Raw genomic sequence first — 18,549 nt, forward strand, 5'->3', positions numbered from 1 at the left:
ATATTAACCTTTTGCATTGCAGGCATTTATCTTGAAATGTCATTAATGCTGTTTGTAATGTATTGTTAATTTTCAAGCCTTTCCTGCAGCCTGGCTGGGTGTGGCATGTGGACGGGGCATGGGTCTATTTAAGGGACCCAGCCCAGCTCCACGTGCTCACTATTCAGAGGTCCCGGTGCAGAGCAGGAGCATTTTCCTGAATTCCTGTTTCGGAGGCCTACCTAGGCATTTACCTGGCCCTGTCCTCATTATTTTGCTGATCTTCAAGCAGGGTGGTAAGGCGGAGGACGGGCTATTCCCTCGACTCCGTTTCTAGAAACATTTGAGTTTAGGCCTTGTGATTTACAGTGTGCGCGATTTGTTCTTGGCAATTAACCCTTGGATTTCGGATTGGCAGAGTGCGTGATCATTTCGAGGCATTTGAATCTTGATGGTTGAATCGACAACAGTGTGTGCGATTCATTCTTGGCAATTAACCCTTGCATTTCGGATCGGCAGAGTGCGCGATCATTTCAAGGCATTTGAATCTTGATGGTTGAATCGGCAACAGTGTGCGTGATTCATTCTTGGCAATTAACCCTTGCAGTTCAGATCGGCAGAGTGCGCGATCATTTCGAGGCATTTGAATCTTGATGGTTGAATCGGCAACAGTGTGCGCAATTCATTCTTGCCAATTAAACCTTGCAGTTCGGATCGGCAGAGTGCGCAATCATTTCAAGGCATTTGAATCTTGATGGTTGAATCGGCAACAGTGTGCGCGATTCACTCTTGGCAATTAACCCTTGCATTTCGGATCGGCAGAGTGCACGATCATTTCGAGGCATTTGAATCTTGATGGTTGAATCGGCAACAGTGTGCGCGATTCATTCTTGGCAATTAACCCTTGCAGTTCGGATCAGCAGAGTACGTGATAATTTCGAGGCATTTGAATCTTGATGGTTGCATCAGCAACAGTGTGCGCGATTCATTCTTGGTAATTAACCCTTGCAGTTCAGATCGGCAGAGTGTGCAATCATTTTGAGGCATTTGAATCTTGATGGTTGAATTAGCAACAGTGTGCGTGATTCATTCTTGACATTTAATCCTTGCAGTTCAGATCGGCAGAGTGCGCGATCATTCCAGGTATTTGAGTCGTGATGCGTAGTCTGGCAATAAGATGTGCAATAATTTCTGGGCAATTGAATCTTGAAACTCAGATCAAACAGAGTGTGATCTTTCTAGACAAAACAAGTTTAGTCAATTTGCTTATTCTACAGTATCATTCATGACTCCTATAGCAGTTAATTATTTGGGAGCAAATGTACTCATTGATTCTTGTTATGACGTAATTGCTATCCTAAGGACTAACTTGAGAGAGTTCAATGTTCAGAGTACATGCTTATAAAAAGGTCACGTTATTGAAAAGGTCTTGATTTTTCATGTTATTAGAGCATAGATAATTAAAACAAAGTTCATGAAGATTAATGTGAATAACCTTGCTATTGTGTTCTTAACTCTTGCTTCCACAGGTCTTCTTCCCCGCTGTTCCCAACCTAAAACCCCATCCCCCGCTTGGTCATTCTTTAACTCTGTGCTAGTAGAGTTTGGAGCGGCCAAGAGGTGGACATATTGGGAACAGGCGCAAACCCAGAGGATCCGGTCTCGCTGACAGTGGGCTACAAATGTCTATTGTTGATGGCATTTCAGCCTTGGATCACTATGAGGTCATCATAAGGACAGGGCAGCGAACACCGGGTATCTGGGAAGAATGTCTATCACACAGGAATCAATCCTAGGGCATCATAGATAGCCTGTGAAGGAATCAATCTCAAAGCATCTTGGTTAGTCCCTGTGGAAAATTAGAAGAGGCATGTGGTCCTGATGTAAAAGTCACCAAATCCTCGGGGTCTGTGCACGTTCCCAACACTTCCACCACTAGACAGCTCCAATACTCTGATTAGATTTATCACAGAGTCTAACAGAGTCCAAGCGGGGAAAAGGGGATTAGGAAGGGAACAGCTGGGAAGGAGACCTGTAGGAAGCAAGAGGTTAAAACACAAAATCAAAATTACATCTCATGAAATTACTACCATGCTATAACTCTAAGCTTTGTCATTTCTGAAAACATGAAACAACACTAGAATAATTCTAGAACTGACTAGGATTTTTTATGACAAAATACCTGGAAAGGAGACAAGAAAAAGTTAAATAGAACTTTCAGATTCAAGTACTTTCTTTAGCATGGGAAAAATAACTTGCGCACATTGCAGGTTTTTATGTGTGTACTAAACACCATGAAGTATTGTGCACCATGAAATTACACAATGTATATTCAAGGAAATAAATCACACAACTTGTCAACTCAAAAAATGCTACCAAGGAAATGTCTTAGAATGGTAGCGCACAGTAATTGACATCTTTTATACACAAGGAAAGAATCGCGCGACTTGCCGATTCGAATGCCACCATTAAAATGCCTCGGAAATGATAGTGTACAATGAATATCAAAATTCACACTCAAGGAAGGAATCACGCGTGTTGCCAATTCGAATGCCACCATGAAATGGTAGCGCACAATGAATAACATGAAAAGCTCTCAAGAAAAAGAATTGCGCGTCTTGCCGATTCGAATGCCACCATTAAAATGCCTTGGAAATGGTAGCGCACAATGAATAACATGAAAGGCACACAAGAAAAGAATTGCGCTTCTTGCCGGTTCGAATGCCACAATTTAATGCCTCGGAAATGGTAGCGCACAATGAATAACATGAAAGGCACACAAGAAAAGAATTGCGCTTCTTGCCGATTCAAATGCCACCATTTAATGTCTCGGAAATGGTAGCGCACAATGAATACCAAGAATTTAACACAAGAGTTGAATTGCGCATTTTGCCGATTCAGATGTCACCATGCAACTGCCAAGAAAATGATAGCGTACAGTGAATATCAAGAATTACACACCATGAGGGAATCGCGCGCATTGCCGATTCTAATGCTACCATGAAACTGGCAAGGAATGGTAGCGCACAATGAATAACACAAATTAATCTCAAGAAAAGAATCGCGCGTCTTGCCGATTCAAAAGCGTGCATACAAATGCCATGAAAAGTTTTAAATGCACTGTTACATTTGCAGGAGCAAAATGTTATTATCATCCAAAATTAGGCCCAAGAATTAAAGCGTCAACGAATACGGAGTCGGGGGCCCAGCCCAACCTCCGCCTTACCGCCCTGACTAGGAATCACCACTGAAGAATGAAGCACAGAGGCCTGGGAGGTCAAGGTAGGCCACCGGAACAGGAGCTCAGGAAGTTGCGGCTGCTCTGCACCGGGACCTCTGAATAGTGAGCATGTGGAGCTGGGCTAACTCTCTTTTATAGAGTTTTGGCCCAGCCCACAGCCACACCCAAGCATGCTGCAGGGAAAGCTTCTAGAAGGCCCTGACTCACTCTGAAATCCTGCAGCAATACATTGCAAATGTACAGTATTTATAAGCACCTTAAAAATGAATCTTTTGGATTGAATTATGCAATGCAAAAGGTTAAACAATAACATATCATTACAATGCATAGATTACATTATCTTGAGAGTGTTTGATTTTTGCATTCTAGACGCCCGTAGAGCGTGCATTGTCCTGGTGTTGACACCTGAAGAGCTTTGGATGATTTAGGTACTTCAAAAGAAGGCCCCACATCTTTGTAGCCAAAATCTTTTCTGGGTTCTAAATCAGGTTACGGGCAGAATCTCAAGCAGAAATTGCAGAAACGGGTAATGATTTCCCAAAAAACGCAGTACCAGGTGCATGTGTTTGTCATTCTGGAAATCATTGCCTAATTCTGCAATTTCTACCTGCCCTGAGACCAACGTTTCCATGAGACTGGGGCAGACTCCCCCAGGAGGCTGTTGACTGCCAGGCTGAGCCTGGAAGCAACACAGATCAAGCCGCTGGACCCCTTCCAGGCAACTAAATGGGGGACCTGGCACAGGTGACTATAGCAACAGTGATCCGTGATGCCCCAGCACACACGGGGCTGCAGTTTTGGCCAGCGACACAGAGGGATGCAAACTGATGACTGCTAGTGATTACACAACAGAGCCTGGGGTCCTCGCGTGCCCCTTGCATTTATATAAGACTGAGCCAGACCATCTCTCAGGAGGCAGCCATCTGCCAAGCAGTTCCCAGACAGCACGGATTGGGACAAGGAGCTCCACTCTAACAATCCAGTGTGGGGGCCGGCTTGAGTGTACTCAGTGCAGATCCAATACGATGGTCCCCCAAGCGTGGGGGGGTCTGCACTCTGACAACCCCAGGACAGGCACGGTTTGGTGATACTGGGGGAGGAGATGTGTTTTGCTCTTCACTAATGACCGAGCTGAAACACTGACAACAATCTCTGGAATGCGCTTCTTAGTCCAAAGAAGACATTTATTATTTCACTACATAAGGTTACTAAAAGGAGGTTAGCATGCTGAAAGCACACGTTTAAAAATAGTCACAGCAATAAAATGAAAACATGTACAAATGATTCTCCGCTGCAATATACACAGCAAATATATGTACCTATATTATAATGCAAAGCAAATAATGAATAAAAAAGTATGCATCACCATGAGGCAAGGGCAAACTGCTTTATCTCCCTCCTATTCAGCATCAGATCGCCAGATCCCAGATTTGATCGAGGAGAGATCAATTATCCTCACGGGAAGGATGGCACACTCAGCATCCTGTATGTGCCTGAGATCTGCAAACACTCTCTGTCCCCGGTCCATCTGGTCTCGGCCTCTTATACTTTGAACAAACAAGAGAGAAATTCTAGAACTTCCCTCTCCTTGCAGAAGTTTATTTATTTAAAAAAATGCTGATTGCTTTTGGCTAGCTTTGAAAATAACACGTCGGGACGTGGCCACAATCCCAAGGTGCCAGTTCAAAAACATAACCGTTCCCTGCTGTCTGAGTACATTCTTATCAGCCTATGCCCTTGGTGGGAAAGAATACATGAAAACAAGACAGCATGAAAACATGAGCACATGGTACAACGTGGAAAATCACTTGCAGCTATCAACGTGGCAATAGCTAATGCTAACATAAAGTCAATAGGCAACATGAAGCTGGTGGTCACTAATGTGACTGTTTGCTAGGCTAAGTACAACATGGAGTCAGTGGTCAAAACTCACAAAGCATTACAAGGTTGCTCTGACGCTACTTACAAAGTGTTGGAGTTGCAACCTTCCCTTTGTTGTGCATTGTATTTTCGTTAGGGGCAGGATAGCAGACTTGGACAGCACCCTCATTGAACCACTGAAGAGACGCAGGGCCTGTGGGCTGCGACTCAAAGAAGGTCCCTTACCTTATCCCCTGGGGGTGAGGGGCGCTCTCCGACATGAGCACAGGTCCTAGCACAACACTGATCAGCAGAGCCTGACTCAGGTGGAGAATTCCCACTGCTGGCGTGACCCTAGTGGCCTGGGTGTGCTGCTTATTACAGCCAAGTGTATGCACCTGCCTCGTTGCCGGGCAGGTGCCTCTCTGTGCCCCTCCCCCCTCTGGATTTGGTGCACCGGAATGGTGTCAGAGGACCGTGCCATACAGTATCCCCTTCAGCGAATGCCCCCACATTGTGGGTGGTTTTCCTGCTGCCATGGGGACTTATCGGGGCAAGAGAGACAACACCATAAAGGACATGCTGTCTAAGTCTGCCTCTAGATGTACGGTTCCAACCCCAGATTCTGCAGCTCCTCCGCGATCCCTTTCTACCACCTGGCAAGAGGGCCACACTGACCACAACGCCCCAGTTACATGCAGGTTTATGGAAACCCTATTCCTCACACTGTGCGACGACTTAGCGGCCTTAAAGCAGGAAGTAGCCGGAGATATCAAGGAGGTCCGTCGTGAGCTGGATGGCATGAGCCAACGGGTCAACAGTCTGGAACAGGTCAGCAATGTCAGGGAGGAGGAATTGAAGGTGTACCAACACCAGCTGACTGAACTTCAAGATCAGAACGCAGATCTCCATTATCATCTGGAGGATTTAGAGAGCAGGTGCTACAGATTGAATATCCAAATAAAAGGGGTCCCTCTGCAGGCGGACTCTGGCAATCTAGAAGATTATGTCCTCTGTCTTTTCTGCCATGTAGTACCACACTTACAGAGCGGGCCGCCCCTCCAGTGCCCCTGGGACCCTGCAAGATATATTGACCTGTTTTCATAAATATCATGAGAAGGAACAGATCTTGTTTGCTATGAAGGGTCAAGCATTTTTCACCTTTGAGGAATCAAAATTTTGGATCTATCAAGACATCTCCCACCTCTGTCTCCAACAGCATAGGGCACTGAAGCTGGCCACCACCTTGCTCAGAGAGAAAGTAGTCAATTATAAATGGGGGCATATACACTCCGTCTTATTTTTGCTTGACGCAAGGTGTGTGAAACCTGGAGGATGCCCAACCGATCTTGGGGTTGGAGCAAGGGAAGGATTGTTCTCCACTTTTGTAGCAGCAATGGTTCTGGTCTCCACCTGTTCGTGGCGTGGGCAGGCCTCAGCTTCCAGCCTCCGGCACAGAAGAAGAAAGCAATCTTCAGCTGCAGAGAGCCACAGAGAGTGGTTGGCTCTATTGCAACAACTTCATCAGTGAGACCCTTCTCCAGACCATACCTCAAACTGTTGATGGCCCACAAAAAGGCTCCTGCTTCGGCCCTCGGAGGGTTGTTGGCTGTTTGCACTGCCAGAAGGGGGGATTTCTTCGGTTTCTCCACTTGCAGCCAGATGAAACTCCCTTGTACGCTGCCTGCCCACACTGTTCTCATCTTGGGGTGTAGCCGAATTCCGACTATCTATTCATCCTCTGCTTCAGATTCCTTCCAGTGACATTGACCCTGTTCACCCTACACTTTGGACTCCATGCTTCGGAGCAATTGGTTCCTCCAGTTTGATTGTTCCCCTGTTCCCTTGATACTTGCAACTCTCCCTAAATTGTCGCCTTCCACACACTGTTTCTGTGGACATGCCGGACCAGGAGAACCTCGCCTCACAAGAGTTGGACTGCTGACGGCCCACCCCCCACTCTGTAGCTATGATTGAGGTATTGAGCCTCAATGTCCGGGACCTCAATGCTCCAGCGAAACTTCTGGCACTACTCGCAATGTTGAAAGGCTCATTGTGATATGTGCCTCTGGCCAGAGACTCTTCTTCTCCAAAAGGACTGGGGCTGTATGAAGGACAGCTATTGGGTTAAAAGGAGGACCACATGGTAGCATGTTTGGACCTTGAGGGGGAAAAGGCGGTTAGTAAAAAGGTGTCGGTGGGTAGTTATACCCTTGTCAAGAAAATGTTCATGGCCTTCACCGGTTTCTTGTTTTATTGCATCATTTATGTTCATTGTCATTTCCCATGATTCCGAGTCAGTAGATCTGTCATATGAGGAGATGTGCCAGATGCATGTGAATTAAAATCTGTAGGTGCTTTATATTCAGGGGTTGAATAAGGGTACATTTTACTTAAGGAAAACCATGTCACGTCTTTCTGCAGCTTCTTTCTTTTGGATTGTGTGAGATATTCCTTATACTCATTTGTTCCTTTATTAATTTCATATAGCCTTTTCTTAAAAGCTCTCATCTTTCCTTCACTGGCTTGTATCTCCACCAAGATGGCTTCTGATAGTCTCTGTGCTGTCTTAATTATTAAACATAACGAGTCTCTGGTACAATGCTAGGCTATGTGGGCCCATTCCTTACAGATAGTTGCATCTCCTAGAAAAGTTCTAGGTGCATTGGTAACTATTAGGCCTCTTGAAGCCGCATTCATCTAAAATACACGGTCATTATTACACCATGTAATATTACCCTTATCCTCTGTATTTTCTTTTCGGTTAGTATGTCCCAATTTTGAGTTTGTGCAATTGTTTGTGCAACATTGATGTCAGACAGGAGGGATGGCCCTGCCAAGATTTGGTTCACATCATTGTCTGTGAATGTCAAACCAATGTTGTCTGTCATGTTTATTTGTAAGGTATTAATATGTGCCTTATTAAAACTAAGTAGGAATTCTCCTTTTTTTTAAAGTACACAAAAGGGGTATCTTCAAGTGTGATTAAAATTGTTTAATTTATAGCTCATTGAGCTCAAACTAATGGGATTTCCATTGATATTGAGGTATTGTGGGCAAATAATAACCCTTTCTCTGACATCTGTGTGCTGCTCGGCATACATCAACACTAAGGAAGAGTGAGACGTTTTTATGGGATGGACCCTCAGCTTCCCAAACTATAAAACTGAATTTGCACAAAGGAAAGGGTACCGCCTGATGAAATGAGTGAGTGTCAAACTATAGTAACATCCTTTGCCATTCCTATGTACAGCGCGCCACTGTCACCATTGAGAAGAGCAGGCTGCCAAGGTTGTAGGCGCAGAAACTACGACTCCCAGCGTCCTGTCTCTGATGTATGGCTGAAGCGTCCACACACAACCGTCATCAGAGATTGCAGAGCCACAATAAGGAGCATGATCATGTGACAAGGAATGCGATCACTTGATGGGAGCTGCTGAGCCTTCCAAAATGCCATTGAGTGTGAGGCAAGCTAACATGCAGGGTTGCAGGAATACTTTTAGGTCACACTACAGACGCAATCCCTTGACGAAGTAAGGGCCAGATGTAGCTATTGAATCATGATTCAGATGTTGAATCATTCTAAGGTATATGATCAAAATGCAATAAAGTTTGTTTTAAAAAAATCACAGTTTTAGGATCTATGAGGCAATTTTAAATCACCAAATTCCTTGCCTTTTATTTCTAAGTGCTCCGCTTACAAACGTGCAGAGCCCACCGACTCACACTAGGTGATGTGGGTCCAAAGATGAAGCAGTCCACAGGTATAAGCCGTGGGAGAGGACCCAACAAATATATCCAAGAAAAGTGGCGAGAGCACTAATTTATCTCATTGTCGACTACTCACTTGAGATATTTGTGAGGTCACAAATACATACCTGAGCATTAGATGGAATTTAAGAGAGCTGGGTTAATGCTCCTTTGTGTATATTCTGGTTTACAATTTAGGAAGCTGATGGTCCATCCCATAAAAACTTCTCACTCCTCTTTAGTGTTGATGTTAACAGAGGTGGGTCTGACAGATGTCTGGCGGTCCTGGAATGCCACAATAAAAGAATACACCTTGTTTTCTGCCACACAGCAAACATATGTCAGGATTGACTACTTCCTAGCCATCCATTCCCTGGTGCTGGCAACTACACAAACGGACATTGGAGTGGTGGCCCTATCGGACCATGCCCGATTTTGATTATTCAGCATATGCCCATCACCCACCCTTAATCACACATTTGGCATCTCAACCCTAAGTTATTGGCTTACGAACCCACAGTTATAGAAATTAGACAAACCATACAGGCTTACCTCACTTCCAATGAAAACCCCTCCACGCTTCAGTAGCACTACTCTGGGACATCCTCAAGGCAGTCGTTAGGGGTGCTTTTATAGCTGTGGCCACACAACCGAAGAAGTATAGGCAGGACAAGTGGTTATCTCTGGAGGACCAGGTGAGGGTAGACAATAGACAATCAAATTCGCATAACATAGGACGCCAACTCAGGATGGCCAAAAGCAATTAAAAGCATTAGATGTAGATGCTGCGGAACACACCCTACCCCACACTAGGGAGAAGTACTATGCTGGGGTTAATAAGGCAGGGTGCCTCCTTACCCATCAATTGAGAGCCCAAGTCCAATGACATCAGGTCACACGAGCTACACTCAACGGAACAGCTCAGTCACCGCCAGGGCTCTGCGTATACACCACGATTTCCCTTGACCAGCTTACCTGAAAGGGACACTCTTCACCTACACAGGGACATCACAGTGGAGGAAGTTATTAGGCCATAGGGAAAGCGCCCAGCCAAGATGGGTTTACTTCCACATTCTATAAAGCTTTCGCTGCTCAGCTGGCGCTCTTACTGACCATGCTGTAAAATTCTTTTAGTGCGCAGGGAACCCTCACGAAATGATGAATACAGCAATTATTACTGTCATACCCAAGCCTGGGAAGGACCATGTTTTCTGTTCTTCATGCCATTCAATATCACTTCTCAATGTAGATACCAAGGGCCTGATTATAACCTTGGCGGACGGCGGAGGCCGTCCGCCAAGGTTCCGCCGCCAAATGACCGTACCGCCATTCTAACATTTCCTCTGGGCCGGCGGGCGCTCTCCAAAAGAGCGCCCGCCGGCCCAGAGGAAATGCCCCTGCAACGAGGACGCCGGCTCAGAATTGAGCCGGCGTAGTTGCAGGGGTGCGACGGGTGCAGTTTGCACCCGTCGCGTATTTCAGTGTCTGCATGGCAGACACTGAAATACTTTGCGGGGCCCTCTTACGGGGGCCCCTGCCGTGCCCATGCCATTGGCATGGGCACGGCAGGGGCCCCCAGGGGCCCCGCGGCACCCCCTACCGCCATCCTGTTCATGGCGGGTTTCCCGCCATGAACAGGATGGCGGTAGGGGCTGTCAGAATCCTCATGGCGGCGGAGCGCGCTCCGCCGCCATGAAGGATTCCCCCGAGCAGCGGTAAGTCGGCGGGAGCCCGCCGACTTGCCGCTTCTGACCGCGGCTGAACCGCCGCGGTCAGAATGCTCGTGGGAGCACCGCCAGCCTGTTGGCGGTGCTCCCGTGGTCGGTGGCCCTGGTGGCCACCGGCCGCCAGGGTCAGAATGACCCCCCAAATCTTTACTAGAATACTTGCAGTCCACATACGGCTGTACATGCCAGGGCTGATAGACCTGAACCAAGCCTGGTTTATTCCTGAGAGAAACTATAGCGATAACACCAAGCACATCCTCCAATTTACAGGTAAAACAACTCAATCCCGTATCCCAGCCTTGTTAATCTCGTTTGATGCTGAAAAAGCATCTGACCAAGAGCATAGGCCCTTCCTCCAGCTAGCCTTAGAAAGGAAGGGCCCATGTCTGCATTTCTGCAGCTGGGTATGGTCCAGTTATGCCAGCCCTACTGTTTCTGTGCATGTCAATGGGTTGTTGTCCAGGCCTTTCCCAATCTCCCGCTGGACTCATCAGGGGTGTCCATTATCACCACTTTTTTCACCGTTTACATGGAGCCTCTTGCCGAGCAGGTCTGGGTGCATCCTCTCATTGAGGGAATTACTATGGGAGGTCAGGTCCATAAAACAGTCGTCTACATAGACAACGTCCTGCTGGCCATCACTCAACCTCATCATTCCCTGCTTCTGCAGGAACTTGAGACTTTTGGCAGAGTCTCTGGCTTCAGGTTTAATGTGTGGAAATCCCAGACCCTTAATCTCACAGTCCCGTTGTGTGAGAGGACTCAACTTGAGACCCTCTTCCCCTTTCTCTTGGTGACTCAAGGAGTCCAATACTTAGGTATTCAAATGTTTTCCACTCTTGACAAAACAGTGAACTGCAGCTACAAAGCCCTGCTAGCCACTACCCCTTTCAAAGTTCAAACCTGGCGAGGAGTCCCAATATCATGGCTTGGGAGGATTGCAGCTATCACCATAACCCTACTTCCGAAGATTAATTACTTAATGCAGACGCTTCCTCCCCAACCACCCACCCCATGATGGGGAGCTCCAACCCCAAGAAGCTCCAACAGCTTATGGAAACAATTATCTGTGTTGGTAAGCGGCAATGTATGGCTAGGAGACATGCTCACTTACCAGTGGTGGTAAGAAGGTCGGGCATTCCCCACATAGTGCGCTTCTATCAGGCTGCAAGGTTGAGATACTTGATGGAAAGGCACCAGCTGAGTACGGAAAACCATTGGTGCTTTATAGGCCAAGCAATCACTGGCATACACAAATGGAAATTACCCTGGCTTCTCAAGAAACATCTCCAGCAAGGGGCATATATTTCCCTGGTGGTGAGGGCTACTGTTGGGACATGGTACAGACTCTATCTAGCTAAATAGCACTGCTCACACCTATAATAGGGATCCCAGGCTGCCCCCCGGCATTTCACGACACGTCATTCTTCTCCTGGCAAGAGGCTAACTGTCAGCAGATTGGGGACCTGTTTGATCTATGGGGCTAGTTTGACTTCCCCCAGGTCAAAGCTGACTATGGCCTACTTGACACTGAGTATTGCCACTACACCACCCTCAAGCACTGGCTAACACATCCTGTAGTACGTGCCCATGCAGGCAGACTGCTCATACACTATGAAAAGTGTCTCCTCACCCGACATGGTGACAGACGTACCCTCTCTGATACCTAGGCTCTTCTCAACACCCTCCAAAGTACTAACACCTCACCCGCCCACTCATGATGGGAACTGGCGTCTGAATGCCAGTTCTCTGGTAAGGAATGGTCGGATATCTTACAGCGTGCCTTCATTTCAGCCTACAGTGCTTCTGGGAAAGAAACCCTATTTAAAATTGCAGAATATTGGTATTATATGCCAGCAAGAACTACTAAGTGGAAGTGAGGTAGTGATGACAGCTGCTGGCCCCAGTGCAAACACACAGGCACGTTGACTCACCTTTTATGGCGCTGCCCTAAATTGCACCATTACTGGACTGATATCCTCTACGACAATGATAAAACGTTTGACAGCAAGCTGCCCCGGTTTTCAGGTTACATTTTATTGGGTCTCTCCAATGCTTTGACCTACTCCTTGAGATCGCCCAGAGAGAGGGCCATCACCCCAGCCTTTTCCACAGCCAAACAGGTTTTCTTGTCGAAATGGGGCATGGAAGCATGCCAGTGCACACAGACTGGCTATATAAATATCAATACCATAGGATACAATAGGATTTATACTTTGGCAGACAGGATATCCCTCTCCGTTGTGATGGAGTAACCCCTCTACCAAACTCTAAATCAAGCTCTTTATGAAGTGAAGACTGCCTTTCTTTTACACGCTCAGGATACTAAAGAACTAAGGGGGTCATTCCGACTCCCGCCGGCGGCGGTAACCGCACGCCCGGCGGGAGCCGCCAGAAGACCGTACCGCGGTCAAAAGACCGCGGCGGTCATTCTGAGTTTCCCGCTGGGCTGGCGGGCGACCGCCAGAAGGCCGCCCGCCCGCCCAGCGGGAAACCCCCTTCCACGAGGATGCCGGCTCCGAATGGAGCCTGGCGGAGTGGAAGGGGTGCGACGGGTGCAGTTGCACCCGTCGCGATTTTCAGTGTCTGCCACGCAGACACTGAAAATCCTAATGGGGCCCTGTTAGGGGGCCCCTGCAGTGCCCATGCCAGTGGCATGGGCACTGCAGGGGCCCCCAGGGGCCCCACGACACCCGTTCCCGCCAGCCAGGTTCTGGCGGTTGAAACCGCCAGAACCAGGCTGGCGGGAAGGGGGTTGGAATCCCCATGGCGGCGCTGCTTGCAGCGCCGCCGTGGAGGATTCCCTGGGGCGGCGGGAAGCCGGCGGGAAACCGCCGGCTTCCCTTTTCTGACCGCGGCTTTACCGCCGCGGTCAGAATGCCCCCGGAAGCACCGCCAGCTTGTTGGCGGTGCTTCCGCGGTCGACCGCCAGGGGTCAGAATGACCCCCTAAATGTACCTGAGGTCCGTCTGTATCAGAATTTTTCTTGATGGACTTACAAAGATGAGCAACTTTGATAATGTTCATCTGTAACTGTAGTCAGCAAAACCATATGACATAGAAATTGCTCCTTTGGCTGGGGCCTATGCAATAGTGGGAGATGCCTGCAGCCGCAATCATTGTAGTATCAAGCATTCATAGGAGAGTCCATGCCAGTGTGTGTTCCTTATTTGCATTATTTTTTCCCCTCACTGCCTCAAAGCTGAACTTTGGAAGTGCCCTATATTTCTAGCTCCAAACAAGGATATTATCCATCTGCAAAGAGTTTACAGCAAAGCTGCTAGATTTCTCCTTGACCTGAGGAATCTTGGCCACATCTTCACTGGAATAGACGCTCTGCATTGGCTTCCAGTAAAACAAGGGGTCATTTTTGAAGCTCTGTCTATCTTGCATCAAGCTTCAACAGTTCTGTTAGACCCACGCTTGTGAATCTTCTAGGTAGTACCATCTTTCACCAAATTTAAAAAAACGTGGCTGTTGGAATCCATCTAATAGCTCCTGGCTGGTACTTTTGTCGCTCTCATTCCACATCCCACATTCTTCCTGTAAGTGAGAATATCATGTAAGGACACAATTGTGTTGTGTGTTGTTCTGCTGTATTATGTCAAATCTATTCAGATTCTATACCCTGAACCATAAGTACTAATGTGCTTCTTTTTTCCATTTTAAGTTTTTTCTAACTGTATTTTAAATATATATTAATCTTAAAAGAAATACCATTGAATTAATAATTATCTTTATTTGTATGCTGTCTAATGCATTGTATTCTATATGAATCCAACCTTCAACATCGGTTAATCTTGTAAAGTATCATACAATCTGCCAATTGTCGTACATCTAAATAATTGCCATAAGTACACTGCTTGCCTGTTTTTCTAGCTGGAGTATCTGTTGACCCGCATGAGGAAAGTGGAGGAGTATGAAAAGCAGCTGAAGCAACTGCAGGAGCAGGATGCCGAGGAGTACAGTATAATCAAGATTAAACTGGAGACTGACGTGCAGGTCTGTGACCAGCATGATTTCATGGTTCACAGGGCATCACTGCTGGGCAGAGGGGAGGGTTGTCATCTGGTTGTAGATTGTTTCTCAAGTTTAGGAGTTTTTGATTGTCAGGTTGACATCATGGACATTTTGACTGAACTGATCAAGGTTGTAATTTAGGGCCAGATGTAGGTAGAGATGATTTTGTGACTCAGAAATTGCGAGTCGCAAAATCATATGCAGAATGGTGTCCATGACACCATCTGCGAATTGCAAGGGGGTCGCAAAGCCCCACCTCATTAATATTAATGAGGTGGGTCGCAATTTACGACCCCCTTGCGATTCCCTGCACTCACAGGGATGGTGGCCTGCTGGAGACAGCAGACCATGTCTGTGACTGCTTTTTTATTAAAGCAGTTTTATTTTGTATTGCAGCCTGTTTTCCTTAAAGGAAAACGAGTTGCAATACAAAAGAAAAAATGAAACCATTTGGTTTCGTTTTTTCAGAGTAGGCAGTGGTCCATTGACCACTGCCTACTCTGAAAAAATAGTTTGGCCGACATTCACAAAGGGGAAGGGGTCCCATGGGGATCCTTTCCCTTTTGCGAATGAGTTAGCACCCACTTGACATGGGTGCTAACTGCAAATTGCTTTGCGACCGCGTTTGCGGTCGCAAAGCAATTCTGCATTGCGGTGCGGTCACAAATAGGAAGGGAACACCCCTTCCTATTTGCGAGTTGCATTCCCATTTTGGGAGTCGGTCCCGACTCCCAAAATGGGAATGTGCATCGCGATGCCCGTTTTGCATGGTGCAAACTGCGAATTTCGCAGTTTGCACCATACAAAACGGTTGCTACATCTGGCCCTTCGTGCTTAAGCAGAAGGTGCAGTATCAAATTGGCTATTATGTGCAAACACACACATTGCACTAACGTTGCACACTAACCAATGATGTCTTATAACAGATACTTGAGCAGCAATTGCAGCAAATGAAAGCAGCCTACCTACTCAACCAGGAGAAGCTGGAGTACAATTTCCAAGTGCTCAAGAAACGAGATGATGAAAATATTGTCACCAAATCGCAGCAAAAGAGAAAGATAACTAGGTAATATCACTATCTTTCATGTCTTCTCCTGATTAACGACACAGAGCTTATCCTTAGCATGTGCGACCTATGGGAAATATCTCTTTTCCAGGTCTCTCTTTATCTAGATTCAAAAGACATCTATTTCTCGGGGGAGCAAACACAAACATTTCATCCAAAATGCAAAAAATAATTTCATCATGGAATGACCGCATGTAGTGTTCCACTCTAAAGCACTTTCAATCCTGCATCTATCACTCCTTTTTCTTTGCTTGAGGGAAGAGTGTATTCCACTTATTGTGGCTCCTAAGCTCCCAACTATGCTTTTAAGTGTCAGGTTTTAAATGGATGTTCAAAGTCTGTGCTTGGAGTACCTTGGACACAGGCCCTCTTGAGTTGATCTTGTGTTTGATATTTCCTTTCAGGTTCTTTGTTAAATGAGGCACTTTTTCATTTTCAGGCCCACAAAGTTACCTGGAGTTTCTAGGATATTTGTGTGGAAGTAGAAACTCTGTAGCCCTCTATCTGCTTCACTGGATTGTTCATCGATTCTCATACTTTGAATTGTTCGATAACTGTTCACAGGTCAATCAATGAAATAGCAGTATTATTAGAGTCCCATTTAATAACTCAGCTATTATCCTGAAGTTTGGGTCTTTATTTTTTAAGTCAATGGAAGGCTTGGCCTTAAGCCAAGTTGCAGCAGCCATCTTAAGGTTTGTATTCCTTGTCACGTAAAAGGGTGCCTTGAACACAGCTGTAATCATAAATATCTGACAGTTCATTCACAAAATATTTTAGAATCAATGATATGGCAACTCTATGAATGTCTGAGTGGATTCTCCACACATTCGACAGGACTTCTGCTTCTGCCAACCATTGGCTACCAAGACTCTGGAAACAGGCAGAGATTATTTATCTTCTTGACTGAAAAAGCTTCTCCCTCCTCTGGGAACGCTGGGAATTTTTACCCCTGCCTATCTGTTCAGAGAAAGAGCTGAGATTAGTAGAAAATAGCTGATTAGGGTAAAGGAATATAAAAGTGAATGTTAATGATCCGACCTGGGCTACTGATGAGAGTATAGACATTCACACCTCAAAAACTCTCCTATTGACTTTTCCTGAACCCAAACGTCATAGCCTCCAACGTCTATCACAAGACTAATGTCTCCAGTTATCTCTGCATCATCAAACTAAACCATCCATCATTGTCTATGATCTTGTTGATCACCATAGTTCAGTGCATCTTTTGAATAATGCCTTCAGCAGTCAAATCATTCCCTATCAATGATGGAAGTGACAGCAAATTAGCCAGCTTCAGTAGATTGCAGCTCCTTTCCTGTTAATGATCTTGGTGATATACATTAGAAGATGAAGAACACATTTATGAAGAAGACAGTGAAGAAGACCAGGAGTGGGTATGTGAAACTTTGAAGCAACTAAGAGAAGCAGAAGAGCAAAGTCTTAGGTCTTTTCATCCATTTATGGGACAGTGAGTAGGTACTGGATAGTTCTAAGCAAGCAACTGCTGTTTCTCCAGCATTGGATGTTTCATAGATTCATATGCTTCAATATTCCTCTTTGTCAGGCTAGAAACATTTGCTACATTAGTTTCAATAGTAGTTATTTTGCTGTGGTGACTAACATTGAATAAACACAGAACATTTGCAGCCTATTCACCTTGCTTTCCCAGCCAAATTGTAGTCACTGAGGAGGAGTAACAGAGACCTCCTCCCTTCTTTTGAGGCTCCAGCTGCTACACTTGTGTGAAGAACCCTCAAGAGCCCAGCCCTAATTCAATATCTTCTCCTAAAAACTACTATTTTGGCCAGGACATGGAGTAAGTTAGCATTATTTTCTTATTTGACATCATCTACTACCAGCATGGCAGAAAAAATAAAAATAAATTGTTTTTTTATGAAGTGTGTAATGTGTGGCATTAGGCAAATCTATATAAAGGACAAGCATACCATCTTTATAACTTTGCTACATCAGGACCACAATTAAATGAAATGCAAAAATTGGTATCACATTCCCAAAAAAAAGACAAAGAAGGATAGAAGGCGTGATAGGGGAAGAGAACATTATTATTTGAAATCATTACCCCCAACAGTAAAGCTCAGACCTTAACCAAAGTGACCCCTTAAAGCCCAGTCACCTGGTCAGTGAAGTACTTCAAATGTCAAGAAAATGGAATTGGAGCTCCCTTCCTTCATTAAATACACTGCACAGCCTAAAAAACATTCGAAGAAAAGTGACATTAGAATTGATTCCCCGGCTCCTGCTGAGGTTCCAGTCAAAAACTAAAAATAGGAATATTGTTTGATCTATCGACGAATAAAAAGGTAGGCCACTCGTCATCTTAGGTATCATCAGCAGATCAGGTATTGACGAGAATGTTAACCTGAGACAGTTGCACAGTGATGATAAAACACTTTCGCTGCACAGCAGAAAATCGTAGGACTGAAGAACTATTGATGATCGATAAAACAGCATAGAAGAAGGAACAACCATCGTCAAAGCAAAACTCCTCTTTTTTGATGGAAGATACTTTTAGAATAGAAAGCTCTTAGCAGCACCATTGATGAGGGAAGATCAGCTGCAACTTCTGACAACAGCAAAATACTTTCATTGATTAAGAATAGTGTCCACCATTGTCAAGGGATGCCTTTTAGTTGACAATAGTAGTACTGTCGACTGGGTTAAAGAATACATTTTCAACTTTAACAGCATTGCCAACGCCATCTTCATAAGCCATTCAATCCATGGCGATTTCACCATTGAATATTGCCCTGCAACCACCAAAATTACTGTTGCAATAACTAGTGGTAGCTAGAGATGAAGACAAAAGCCAGGACATGGGAAACAACAAAAAACAAGTGAACGCATTTTTCTTTTCAGGAGATGAATATGAATAAGATCAATAG

General features: G+C 45.6%; 1 protein-coding gene across 1 annotated transcript in view; it reads left to right on the forward strand.

The window, feature by feature from the left end:
- The window catches only part of DRC1 (dynein regulatory complex subunit 1), a 597,053-nt gene that overhangs the window by 303,337 nt on the left and 275,167 nt on the right, over positions 1-18,549 (forward strand). Inside the window, exons 7-8 of the mRNA XM_069236516.1 lie at positions 14,437-14,559; positions 15,504-15,643. Coding sequence (XP_069092617.1) covers positions 14,437-14,559; positions 15,504-15,643 — 263 coding nt within the window. The remainder of the gene's footprint in view (positions 1-14,436; positions 14,560-15,503; positions 15,644-18,549) is intronic.

Source organism: Pleurodeles waltl, chromosome 5, assembly GCF_031143425.1.
Source record: "Pleurodeles waltl isolate 20211129_DDA chromosome 5, aPleWal1.hap1.20221129, whole genome shotgun sequence".
NCBI classification, from domain to species: domain Eukaryota; kingdom Metazoa; phylum Chordata; class Amphibia; order Caudata; family Salamandridae; genus Pleurodeles; species Pleurodeles waltl.